This window comes from Polypterus senegalus, chromosome 3 (assembly GCF_016835505.1).
Source record: "Polypterus senegalus isolate Bchr_013 chromosome 3, ASM1683550v1, whole genome shotgun sequence".
Classification (NCBI taxonomy): Eukaryota; Metazoa; Chordata; class Cladistia; order Polypteriformes; family Polypteridae; genus Polypterus; species Polypterus senegalus.
The window spans coordinates 46,431,277-46,445,687 of NC_053156.1; the positions used below are offsets into that span (position 1 = coordinate 46,431,277).

General features: G+C 38.1%; 1 protein-coding gene and 1 non-coding gene across 2 annotated transcripts in view; both read left to right on the forward strand.

The window, feature by feature from the left end:
- The first annotated feature begins 2,795 nt into the window (after positions 1-2,795).
- On the forward strand, positions 2,796-2,877 carry trnal-aag. Its single transcript has one exon. It is a non-coding gene; the product is annotated as a tRNA-Leu (tRNA).
- Positions 2,878-9,564: 6,687 nt separating this feature from the next.
- vamp2 (vesicle-associated membrane protein 2) overlaps positions 9,565-14,411 on the forward strand; it is an 84,968-nt gene continuing 80,121 nt past the window's right edge. The window contains exon 1 of the mRNA XM_039747113.1: positions 9,565-9,821. Within this exon, the coding sequence (XP_039603047.1) occupies positions 9,820-9,821 (2 nt within the window). The 5' untranslated portion in view covers positions 9,565-9,819. The remainder of the gene's footprint in view (positions 9,822-14,411) is intronic.

Here is a 14,411-nt window from a genome sequence, read left to right on the forward strand (position 1 = left end):
GTCATGCTCCGTCATCCCTGTTGTCTCTTTAATTAAAGTTGGGATAGCAAAAGGAGGAGAGCATTTAGATCTATAGCCATATTATTTGTCTTAGATATATTTAAGTGTAAATAGGAACAATCACACCGCTGAATAAAGTGATCAACATAGAACCAAGGCTGTCCTCCTGCATATTTCATGATATGTCTATCCTTGTGTGAAGTCCTGCAGTCATTTGTGTAGAAGACAAACAGAATAAGAGAGACAGTATCCTTGTAGTGTCCCACTTATGGCTATCCAAAAAACAGACATTAACAATCACTGTTCATGTTCTGTTAGTGAAAAAGTCCAGAATCCACCCCAGCAAGTTATGGTCGAAACAGAATTGATCAATCAGTTTGTCAAATAAAATGTGGAGCTGGATTGTACTAACAGCCCATGAGAAATCTACTGTATAAACAGAAATCTTGTCCGTTTTTTTTCCAGTCCTTCCAAGTGCTCATAATGTAATTCAGAATGCCTTCTATTCTAATGACTGTCTAAATCATGTGTGAATGAATTGAAACCCACAAGTCTCACAAAAAGAGCATCTGCTACCAGATCACCTTCCTCTTGACCACAATAAACTGTTCAGCCAGTTGTTATGTTTGGGGCTATCAGAGTATTTCATCCCTGGTGTGATTCTTGGCTTGATTCTTGGCTTGATTCTTGGAGTAAAAACTCCCTCTGTATGTATTTGGGTTTCCTCCTGAGATCCACTCTTCTCCCAAAATTCAGTCACATGTAGTTAGATCAACTGATGACTTCAAATTTTTCTTTCATAGATAGTTTCATAATTCTGTGGATCTATGATCCTTTCGAGTATTTTGTTGACAAAACTTTAAAACATACAAGGAAGACATTTTTTTTTATCAAAAGCCTCTCAGGATATTCCTATAATGTAACACTGCACATGTTTAGTTTTTGGTGCTGTCATGTTTATTTTAACTTTATTTTTTCTTGCTTCATTTATTCATTCACTCACATGCTACAGTAGCAACATATTAAACTGGAGAGGCCAGGCCACCCTTTCAGTAGCAATTTCTCCTCCTCTTCCTGGAGAATTCCAAGATACTTCCAGGCCAGTTGAGTCTGGACATATAATCCTTCAACTGTGTCCCAGGTCTTATATCAATGCGACCCCAAAATGGGAATCCTCCAGGAGGTAACCTAACCACGTGCCCAAACAATGAGTTCCTACTTCAATATTTTTCTGTATTGTTGAGCTCTTCACCCTATCATGGGGATTAATCCAAGTAACCCTGCATGGGAATTTCTTTTTGATATCTTATACTTGTAGTGTAATTCTTCCTTTCACCTTGTATAGCACCTTGCTTGTAAAATCTTTATACAAAGCCAAAGTCAATAAATGGTTTAATTATATAGGCAAAATTCTTGTACTGCCTATGCTTAAGTTTCTTTCATTTTTTATATTTCTATAATAAACTTAACTGTTGCTTATTTAATAAAAATACTCCTTGAACAAAAAACATCTTTTACTTTTTACAGTCATTTTAATTAATAGATCAATATTTCCAACTGTTATTTTTAAGTGGGACCCTGTCAGATAAATTTATATTTGCAGCATAATCGCAAATTCACATTCAAGAACATCTTGGTAAATTGTTTGGCAATAAAATTACCAGAAATATTCTCACTCAAGCTAAATACATGATGCTAAAAATACCCTTGACTTATGCCTTAATGCTTCGTTTTCTTGCTTACACTTCACTCACCATACCGGAGGGGTAACCGTTCTGCTAATTAATGAAGTGTGAACTAGATAATTTGCTTTTGTATAGTTTTGTACTAACCCCACAAAATCACTATTATCTGTCTTGCTCATCTTCTTTCTCCATTCTATTAATGGCCACATTGGCAGGGATAGGAATAAAGTACATTCTGTATGACCATCATCAAATGTGTTTAATTCAGCACAGGAACGCCACAGCCTGGCAGCAACAGCGCCAAGCTGCAACTAACCCCAGAAGGCACGCCAGTCTATTGCAGATCATCCCATGCTCGCAAACATCGTTTTGAATCGTCAGTTAACCTTATAAGTAATGTAGAACGTAAACTTAAAATGGTGAGCTGGATGTTTGGAAATAACCTGCGCTTAACGCAATAGGTTGACTGAGATGATCGAAGAGTTTTGTAAAGCATGAGATCGTCCGCGAGAACTGGACAAGTGTAATATTCTGCCTGTAGATTTACTAGGTCGATAACCCTTCGTCCTCTTTTCTTAAAACACCCTCACGCACAGATCACTTTGGAAATGACTACGGTCATACACTAAAAAAAGACAAAAGTGCGAAGGTTTATAAAACAATATGCCCGCACCCAAAAATGAAATAGCACCCGTATTTGGAGGGCATTGCCATAAGAGAAAAATTACCTCAGAAATACAAACCTAATACCCTGTAATATGTACGTGTGTGTGTGCGTACGTACGTGTGTTGAAGAGGATGAAGATGAGGATGGGGGTAGGGGGGTGTTTGGTGGAGGGCTCTAAATATAGGCAACATTTCCGGTTTTCTTTGACTGGTGTCTCTAGAGGGCAGTGTAGGAAGGGCACCATTTCTACGCATCTACACAACACAAGAATGACTTGCAGTCGTTTAAAGACATGCGGAAGAGCTAGCAGACCTCGTACGTGCTGGATAATAAGTAAAAATAATATTTTTTGGGATATATCAAAAAAAAATACAATAAAACAACAAATAACTAAATAATTACCAATTCTATAATATATAACAGTAAAGCTATGTTACTTATACGGTAGCGTGGCCGAGCGGTCTAAGGCGCTGGATTAAGGCTCCAGTCTCTTCGGGGGCGTGGGTTCGAATCCCACCGCTGCCAAACAACGTTTTTCTTTTTAACACTTATCATGAAAGCTTTGCTTCTTGTTATTATTATCTACTGAATATTTTCCATGATTGCAAATGTAATAATGTATAGTAAATAGTGTCCAACTGGTATATTTTAATATCAAAGATGTTTCTAAAAACAAACCTATTTGGTACTTATATTATGACAAGAAAAACTGAAGTAATGAAAAATAACGAGGTTTCCTTCTAATAAATGCATGGAGTTTCTATTACAATTTTAATGTATATAATACCTTTCATAGTGAGCTAAAGTAGGAGTTTAATATTTACTACCCAATTTAGATAGATAGATAGATAGATAGATAGATAGATAGATAGATAATTTGTCCGTAGGGGAAAACATTACTTTTTACAGAAACTCAATAAATAAATAAATAATATTATTATGACAAACAATAAACCTCTCTCAAATATTCACCAAAATGACTAAAAAAAAGGGACAGCCATAGGAGGAGCCGCTGAATAAATAATTGGATGACAGTCCTCAGTGTTAGTGTGTCAGAGAGAGGATGTTCAGCATTGTTCATAATCACCATCAGTGTTGTTTTCATCCTATTGTCCTCTACTACCTCCAGGAGTCCAAATTACATCCAATAACTGACCCTGTACTTTCACTTAGCTTGGTGATTTGATGAACCTCTCTTGAAGTGATGGTACAGGCCCAGCACACCACAGCATAAAAATTGTTCTAGAATATGTGAAAGTTGTCACTACCCACATTAAAGGAACACTGTCCCCTAAGAAAAAAGAATCTACCTTGCCTTTTCTTATATATCCCCTCTGTGTTGTTAGACCAATCCATCCTGTCATTGATATGGACAACACCGTACTTGTAGCAGTGCATCACCTTTATATCCACTCAATGAATAGTGACAGGAAATTGAAGCTCCTTGGAAGAGCAAATGATATAAAAAGGGTCCAGGAAAAAAAATACTGTATATCCATCCATCCATTATCCAACCCGCTATATCCTAACTACAGGGTCACGGGGGTCTGCTGGAGCCAATCCTAGCCAACACAGGGTGCAAGGCAGGAAACAAACCCTTGGCAGGGTGCCACACCCCCACACACTAAGGACAATTTAGGATCACCAATGCACCTAACCGGCATGTCTTTGGACTGTGGGAGGAAACTGGAGTACCCAAAGGAAACCCACACAGACACGGAGAGAACATGCAAACTCCACACAGGAAGGACCTGGGAAGCAAACCTAGGTCTCCTTACAGTTACCACTGTGCCACCATGCCACTCAATACTGTATATATATACCTGTGCTACCTTCGTAAAAGAGGAATGAAAGAGAACGGAGAATATTAATCCTATTAGGCTTTGGGAAGACAACTGTGGCCTAGAGTGCTACAGTGGCATCAGGTTTTTATTTCAGTCAATTTCTTACTTTTGAGACACTAATCAATCTAACCTGCACATCTCTAATAAATAGGCAGAAAATTGGTATAACTAAGAAAAACTAAACTGACACAAAAACAAACATAGCCCAGATTCAACATTGTTCTGTTCAGAGTGGTGTGGTAGCAATACTAACTATTCTAGTATCTGGTATGTCATTTAACAATACTAAATTACTGTATATCAGAACTAGCAAGCATAAAGGATCTTTGGTTAGCAGTAAAGCCTCTTAGTCTAAAAGCTTGATTCAAAACCCATGCCAAGAGTTGTCTAAATGGAGTTTTAAGTTTCCTTCCAAAGATGTGTTGGTTAGGTTGATTGGAAACTCTAAATGTGCCCTGTATGAAGGTGTGTAAGTGAATGTGCGTGTGATGGACCACTGCCCAATATAAGTTCTTGTTTACACAGAAAACCATAGAAACATGGAATAAGCTACCAAGTAGTGTGGTAGACAGTAGGACATTAAGGACATTCAATACTCGACTTAATGTTATTTTAGAAGAATGAAGAGGATATGACATGTGGGCTTTGTTGGGCTGAATGTCCTGTTCATGTCCAGACTGTTTTAAAGTTCTAAAAAAATATGAAAAAATTTGTCCTGAGAACAGTCTCAGTTCTCCAGAAAAAATATATGCTTGGAAGTTAAATAAATATAGATAAGACTAGTTAAATACTCTCATACTTTTTTTTCTTTACTTGATGACTGAAAACAGGTGTAAATCATAACATGGGTGTATTCTAATAGTTACAGTTACACAGGAGTTTCTCACCTGGGACTCTAACTCTTCTTACGTTGTTCTTATTTTACAGTGGCAAAGTCAGCAGGTTTTGCTAGGAAAATTAGTGACCGGCAAACCCTCAGACCAAAATGGAGGAGACACTCCAACAACTGAGGAGCAGAACGTTTGTTGAACATCTACTTCAGCTAATGAAGGACGCTGTGTGACATGAACTTTGACAGGCACCCATGTAACACAGACTAGGCATGGGGACCTACTTACTTATATTTGAGCACAGAGCATGCCATGAGTGGGGTGACAGCCTCAGGCCTTTTCATCAGTGGATCCTGTCAAAAACTTTTTTATGATATTGATAAGTGACATGCCATTGATCATGATACCATGAAAAAACAAACAATACTGGCCTGGTATTTGCTCACTCAGGGGCTGCAGGTGAAGAAGGTCTTGGGCTGGAAGTATGGGTCAGTAAAGCCCCTGTGTAGGGGAAAAATTTTAGATTTACAGGGCTAAATTTCTGAAAGTGAGTGAGAATTTGAGTGGCACAGCCATAGAACTTATAACAGCAAATTATGTTATCTGTGCTCTTCTGGATTCTCCAGTCAGTGATGCATGTGAAAGAAAACAGAAGAACTTTATTTATTTAACAATCTTTCACAAGGGCATGCTGGAAACTATCAAACAATGATTTAATTGCAATGAGGTAAAAATTTTTCCAGAGAGGCACAGTACCAAAGGAGTCCAGTCTTCGTCTCAGGTCACTGGATAGCGTCCATGTCTTGCAACCTGAGATGAAGACTGGACTCCTTTGGTACTGTGTCCCTCTGGAAAATCCTTGGGTACCGTTGGCTTGACTTTGTGTCGAATGAGCAATTGCTCATGGAGTCCCAAATGAGGCACATTACCTGCATTGTGAAGGAGTGTCAGTTACGGCACTACAGCCATGTGGCGCGTTTCCCCGAGGGTGATCCAGCTTGTAAGATCCTCATTGTTGGGGACCCAAGTGGCTGGACCAGGCCAAGGGGTCGCCCATGTAACACCTGGCTGCGGTAGATAGAGGGTCATTTCTGGAGGGTGGGACTGGGCCGCGTGTCTGCCTGGGGAGTTGCAAACAGGTATCTCAAGTTGTTTTGTCGTGTAGTGGGTGCGGCAATGCACTGTACCAGTGCATGCTCCCCAACTTGACTTTGACTTGAGGTAAAAAGGCTCAATCTCCAAAACTACCCTAAAGGAAGGAGAAAACAGAGCTAACAGCTGTTGGTTTGCTGATATTAATACAGAGAACTGAAGAACTGGCCAGTCATAATGAACTGGAGAACTTGCAGTCATAATGGGCTGCCCACACCTACACTCTTAAAAATAAAGGTGCAGGAGTAGTTCTTCAGAGTGGTGTCATAGGGAACCATTTTTAGTTCTCAAAAGACCCATCCATATGAAGGTTTCAGAAAGAACTTTTATTTATTTAGATCCACTTTTCTCTAGCCGTCTGGAGTTTTTTTTTTTTCTGTCCTTCCTGGCCATCGGACCTTACTTTTATTCTATGTTAATTAGTGTTCCCTAATTTTAATTATTTATTCTGTATTTTTTCTCTTTCTTCATCATGTAAAGCACTTTGAGCCACATTGTTTGTATGAAAATGTGCTATACAAATAAATGTTGTTGGTAAAAGATTGGTGATATACCAATGGCTCACAATTTAAAAGGCCATTTGCTGCATACAATTACCACAACAGCATTATAATAAAAAGGCAGTGCTTACCTGTATTCATGGGAAAAGCTGCAGTTATCCAAATACTTCCATAGTCTTGACTTTTCGAGGTGTAATTTGGAAAGTGATTGTAATTGTCCTTTATGTTCCTCCATATGGTGTAATTATGGGACACAATAGTCCTGATTGTACACATTTTATTTCAGCTGTTCCTTCTGAAAATCAATCACCATCCAGAATGGTTGTTTCAGTACAAACCAAAAATACTAACACTCCTTGGGTATACTTAGTAGTAAAAAGCATCTCTAAAGCCATGACAATTCAGTGTAATGTCATAGATACTACAACACTCCCACCCCAGAGTTTGCCAGTGAATAGAGAGACCACTGAATAGACAGATGTGGAAGCCATGCGTAACTCAGACCTCCTGGGACTCTTGCTTTAATAAAAATTATGCATTGTTGTTTAAACAAGAACAATAGAATGATGATTGCTTTAAGTAAATCAGAAATTCCATAGCTTTTGTTAATGGTCAGTATAACCCTCCCCACAGGTTGTAGTTTGAGAAACAAACAGCTTAATGTTAGTTCCTCATTTGGCCTTTACCTTAAATACACACCAAATACCAGTGTCATCTGCAACAAACAGAAGTTCCATTGATTTTTTGTAAGACATGCGTGTTGGAATCACCTTTTCACTGTTTCAAATGCTGGCAACTGATGTGTATTACTTAAGGAAGCAGCTAACTGAGAACCTGTCAGGTGTCTGTTTTTCAAACTACAGACTCTGATTGAACTTAACATCTTATGCAGTTGTACAACTGGGCCTTCTACTCCTTTTTCTTTCTTGGCTAGATCCAGTTTGCCCTCTTATCTCAAGACAGTATATGACATGTTTGTATTAAATCTTCAGTTTCTTGGCAGTTTGTCACGTGGAATAACTTTCATTTGAAAAATAATAATAGACTGACATGCTTCTTGGAAAAGCTGTTTTATTTTTTGGCCATTTCTGAACTCAGAATTGAACTTAAGAATGTAAAATAAGTCAGTTTACTTTGCTTTGTTGAACAGAACAAAAGGTTTCAGTGGTGATGACATCAATACAAAGGTATTTTGTATTAACCAATTACCATTTTTAAACATAATTAAGGATGAGCTAACAGAGTTTACCATTTGAACACGGGAGTAATGGCTTCTGACAATGAGGCTTTGCAGTCATAATCAATTATAAATTAGTTATTTCAAACAATTGTAATTAACCTAAGTAATGTCTGGACAGTATTGTTAAATCAATTTAATTGTACCTTGCTAAAAAAGTTATTATCAAAAACATAAACATTTCTGGATGATGCCAAACTATTGAACACGTGTGTACTGCAAGGCATTATATATATATATATATATATATATATATATATATATATATATATATATATATATATATATATATAGGGTTGTCCAGATATATTTATGCAATTTTCATTACGCTATAACTTATTAAGTTTATTACATTGACAATCACCCGAAAAATCCCGGACCATCGAGAACTGTGCGAACTGACGACATGAAGAATCGTCCCCGCATAAATCAAAGTCATCCACACGACCTAGATCTGCATAATTAGATACAGACCACCCTGTATATATATACCTGTATATATATATAAAATTCAAACTGAGACAGACTCGTCAGAGTTTCTAGTAATAAGCCAGAAAACACGTGTGAGGGTTTGATCCAAAACCGAGCAATTCGCGATGTGTACTCTATATTTGAAAGGCTGACTTCTAAAACGTGTAATGGTGGCCCACTTGTTTAAAAACATGTCGTCCGCATTAAACATACACCTGTTCGCATTTGTTCTTTTTCCCCTAATCGATCATGTATTAATATGCATCGATGTGCTACATCTTTATTATGAATGAAATGCTGAAATACGTGCATTGGATTTGATTTTTTGGTCCATTATGGCTCCTTACTGAACAGACCATTAACGCTATTTAATGACTAGGCAGCAATAAACACACAACCGGTATGTATTGGCTGACACCGTTTAGTTTTACTAAGCTTGGTCTTTTTTTGCCATACATAGACCGTCAACATCTTTCTTTCCAATACATCTTTCGGTTTAGAAGAAACGATTTGACAACAAGCCGGGTAGATAATTTTAGGCTGTTGATACCATGGCGACTGCATGTGTCGATTTCTATTTAAGTCCATCAACGTGTTTGTGATGTCATTTGCAGCAAAGCCGGCCACTGATATAACAGACAATAAATCAATCGCTTTTTTCTCCTTTAATGTGCAGGGACTCGGTTTTTTTTTTATTATTATTATTAACTGGTCTTCCTTTATTATTCCACCTCCTGATATATATATATATAAAAAATAAAAATATATATATATATATATATATATATATATATATATATATATATATATATATAATACCGCGTTCATTGAAAAAATCCTATATTAGGTTTTAAAACGCAACAGTAAATGATATTCTATTCTATCTATGGTGTCATTAAGTTAATTTCAAAGTTTGACGGTTTGCTTTTCCTATATGTATATTTTTTCATATATATATATAATTTTTTTTTGCATATTTTCTTTAAATAATTTCAACTTCTGGAACCTGTTCAGGAGTCTTACATTGTAAACGCCGCCGACGCTGTCGCCATATTATCGCCTTCCATAATGGCGCCCCTTTATCCCGCCCAGGTGCGTACTTCTACTGCTTCCTGAATGGTGGCCGCAGCTGTCCATTATCGCTGAGTCTCCGTCATGTATAGGGGAGCCCGGGTGACAGCTGACGTCAGTGAGCCATCTTTGTTTGGCCGGCATACAGTGTGAGAGCGAACAAGTGAGCTCGCTCGCTCCCGTTCTTGTGCACGCGCGCGTGTATGTGTGTGTGAGCGCGAGCTATCCAGCAAGCAAGCAGGGACAGGGAGGCAGCAGACGGATAAGAGCAGCCAAGGCGCGGAGCTTCGCACAGACCACTGAGCTGACCGGAATTCGAGACACCGAACGACCGGGCAATTGACACACAGCAAGGCGCCGACATGTAAGTGGCAGCGCTGTCAGCCGAATGGACCCGCTGGCTACTGGGCGTTATTTATTTATTGGTATTTACTAAAATAATTATGGTAATGGTAATAAAGGGGGTGGGTGTTATGGCGGTTCCGAGCGTTTAAGCTCCGGTGTCAAATCATAGGATATAGGGATAATAGCAGGAAGGAAAAGATCGAATTGTCTCCTGGTGGAGAGAAAGAGCATCGCCTTGTGACGATGTGTTTGTTTCCACACATTTTATACAAGTCTGTTATCGTTTGAACGTCAATATATTCATTCTGCATGCGCCAAATGGTAATCTGTGTGTGAATTGCGCTGCGTTTTCGTTTATTTAACACGTTCATCATTCGCCATCTTAATATTGAATATTCGTACATGCTCACTAAAAGCACACGCTTATGGATTGATCAGATTTAATTTAATACTGAAAACGAAAAAAAAACGTTCTGATTGAGGAGAAATGCACACCCCACCCCGAACACCCCCCATCCTTATCAGGCAGACGAAAGATGGACGAAGGTTGTTGTGAGCATCGCTCTCTCGTGTTCGGCTGTGAAGCACTAGGGAGATGTTAGGGGAAAAAAACTGAGAATTTAATGACTGTCCTTTTTTGTCTAAAATATCGGTATTGCCAATTAGTATCTTATGGATGCAGAGAAGTACATATTGTGAGATGCTCAGATATGATTATCTCTACTTATGTATATACATCGTGAAATATTGCTTTATATAATATTCGAAAGACGAGGTTGCTAAAAAAAATATACAGTGTAAGTGTATATTTGTATACACGTTTATTTCCATAGAAAAGTGTGCATAGGTTCACAGCCGAAAAGTCATATATCAGAAAGGAACAGTGTAACTGATCTAGCACTTATTAATAAGCAAGTGTGAATCTTGAGACAATTGGAAATTGTATAATTCTGAGAAACGAGTTAATATATACAATTTCGTATGTGACTGTACAGTATAAAGAGTGTGTGCTCTATGAAGTCAGAGAAATTTGTGTATTTTATGTAGATAATACTATAAGGTCTGATTTCTCAAATAACATGAATATTCGCATGTGTTAGCAATTTAAAAGTATAATACGTATACGTATACGACTGCAAAGATGTATTAAATCAAAATATGCCTCTTGTAATAAAATCAAATGTTTTACGTATGTATCATATAAACGATGCGTTTTATGTGGGTGTATATGTGCCTTTTTTAGTGTTAGTATGTATGATCGTGTATATTTTGTAATTCCTTTTGGTCGTTGTGTGTATAGAATTATTTGAACATGTATTCGAGATAACACGTCTTAAAATTAACAGACCGATGCTCAGCAGAGTTTGCGCACAGTATTCATATTAATTAGAAAGATTCATTCAAGTTTGAGATTAATATATAGTAAAATACGTAGTGGCCGAGGAGTAATTGATACATTTGACGTTTGATATGAATTCATGTCAGCATGTGGAACATTTATTGCTGTTTGTGACATGAAAGCTTCCATTTTATAATAATCAGATATACTCAAAGAAACTGTCGACTTGAACCTATTTTCTGAGCGTATGTAAAATATAATAGTTAATACAGCTTTGATGGGTGAAATACATTTTTCAAAGGGACGGGATTGGTGATGCCTTGTTACATATTACAGGTGGGACCCAGTGATAATTGGTGATCTCGTGTATGTATGCAGTAAGCCTGCAGAGTGGCCTGAAAATGTGACGTTACAAGATTTTATTTTCGCCTTCCCATCCTTCGTTAATAGGCGTAATTTTCAGCTAAGGGTACCACTGGTTATTCTTTTTAGTGTGATCCACCTCTTATTTTTATTTAAAAGTGTAAAGTGTAGTTATTACACACCTAGCTTTGAGCAGACGATTCTGTACGTGATCTCCGCCCTAAAAAGTGATTTCGCTGTCACGTGCCCTTTGTTTGCGCTCCATGAAATACCCAGCGCGATGTTCGACTTATTCGGTATTCGAGTAATGTCCAGTATATTGGGTTACTGTTTCATATCGGTTTTATTAAGTGTTTAGAGCCGGTCGGAGTAGAGGCAGATATATGTCCTGGGGTTTATTATTTGCTATTATCAGAGTACGCATCTTAGATTAAGTTTTATTTTGTCGTCATTTCCACGGCTTATCTCAACCGCGTTCAAACTGGTCGATGGCTGTAAATGTTTATCCAGAAGGTGGTGAATTACATGTAGATCACTCTTTTTTTCTCACCGCGCTGTGCATGCATTCATTGTCTAGTGTTCCTTTTAAAGCATTCAGCACAGTGCATGCCACACTGTCTCCCTAATGAACCGAAGGATTTGTGTTCTATAAATAGGCCGATGTTTAACAGATTGGGCGTGTGACTTAAGCTAGCAGACGCCAGTAGATGCACAGCACCACTGTTCAGCCACCTGCCACGTATTTCTATGCGTAGAGTACGTTCGATGGTTTTTCCACGACTGGGTGGGTCATCAGTTGTCAGTGCCACATTTTTTTTAACTAATTTGTTTTGAGAGTGAATGTATTGCTCTTAGTAAAGGTGACCCCTATATCATCATGATGCGAATTTGTCTCCCCCGTGTGGACGCAGCCAATAGGGCGGTCGCCTAATTACTCGAGTGGGTGGAGGTGGACGGCGAAGAGGAGGAGGAGGAAGAGATGGGTCACGCGGTGAATGCTTCCGAGCTTTCTTCCATTATATTGAAACGGAAAATCACAGCATCCTGTTTGGTGTCCATGGTCTATCTTTAAAGCCCAGAGTGCCACTCCTATATCCGCTGACATGTGAGATATTAATGTGCTTGCTCTAACCCCACTGTAAATGCTGGAACAGAAGGAGATATTTACAGTCGAGGGACGGTCGTTCAGTCAGCTAGGGTCGGTCATTTGGCTGATAACCGCTACATTTCATTTAGCGTTTTTTAAAACTCGTTAGGGTCTTAAATTCTAAAGTTTTGTATTTAAAGTAATATAAACCTTAATTGCTTCCATTTGCGAAATATTAATTGTAAAATGTAAAGAATTTTTTTTATAAGTTTTAACCAGATTGGAGCAACATATTGATTACTTTGAAGAAATTCTTACTTGACATGAGGAAATACAGGTGAAATAAGCGTCTTGCACTTATATACGAGTATTCTGGGGTCCATGCCAGACCTCCTCATCAGATCATAGTTGCATTGGCATAGTTGTCAAGTTAATTTAGATTTTCAAGAACTGCTAGTAACTAGCATACACCTTTCTAAGTAGACATATACCTGAACGTACAATACAAATAATGAAAAATATATGGCATTGAAATATCAGCTTCATTGACAAGGAGAATCAAATCTGCATTCCACATCACAGGGTTGTGGTGAATCACATTATATACTAAGAACAAGGCAGGAATCCAGCCTAAACTGGATGCCAATCCAGCAGTGTACCAGATTTATTTGGAGCTACTAGTAAATTTATACATTTTTTTTTATTTATTGACTTTGTTGTCTTGGACTTGGGCATAATGACCAATCAGTCTTGATGTTTATTTAATTTTCTCAGTTATAACCGGTAATTTGAGGTTGGTGGTTTCTCTCTGAACTGCTCCATTTCCCCTGCTTTTGGAGAGAAAATTAGGAAAGGTCTATAAGTCTTTCTGCCTCTGCCTTGTTACAGTGACTAGAACATCTTTTTCCTTACCAGCAAGAACTGGTGAATATGTTGCAGTAGGTAGCCAATCCTATGCCGCCTTATATGTCTCAATGGTGGGAAAACCTTCAGTGCAGTGCTCATTTTGGGGCTATTGAAAGCAGAAACAATGACACTTCTCTATGCCAAATGGGGGTAAAAAAAGTGCCATGCTTGGAGTTTTGTTCCTCCAGAAGTCATCTAGTTTTGTTAATTGTGGATTAATTGTGGTTCGCTTCCTGGGTCCTCCCTGCGTGGAGTTTGCATGTTCTCCCTGTGTCTGCATGGGTTTCCTGTCACAGGCCAAAGACATGCCGGTTAGGTGGATTGGCAATTCTAAATTGGCCCAAGTGTGTGCTTGGTGTGTGGGTGTGTTTGTGTGTGCCCTGCGGTGGGTTGGCACCCTGCCCGAGATTGGTTCCTGCCTTGTGCCCTGTGTTGGCTGGGATTGGCTCCAGCAGACCCCCGTGGCCCTGTGTTCGGATTCAGCGGGTGGGACAATGGATCGATGGTCTCTTTCTCTTTTTTTATTTTATATATATATTATATAAGCACTTTTAATTAGGTTGTTGCTTATATATTATTACTTACTAGAAAAACATCTGCAGATTTAATTTTAATTTTTTTTCATTTCAACTTTATTGTCGTACACAGATAACAATGGAACATCATTACCAGTAATGAAATTCTTAGACTCCCTCAAATTACACAGTAAAAACACTTAACATTAATAAAAAAATGAAAAAAAATAGTAAATGTAAGAATAAAATAGCTTGGTGCATAGTAAAATATTAAATGTCTGTAGAAGAAGGGAATATAGTGAGTGTGTGTGCACCATTTGTGTTCCAGCCTATGCACAGAAGGTAAGTCTAAAAGTGACAAGTATTTTTTTAAAAGACTGTTATTGTAAAAGTGATCAG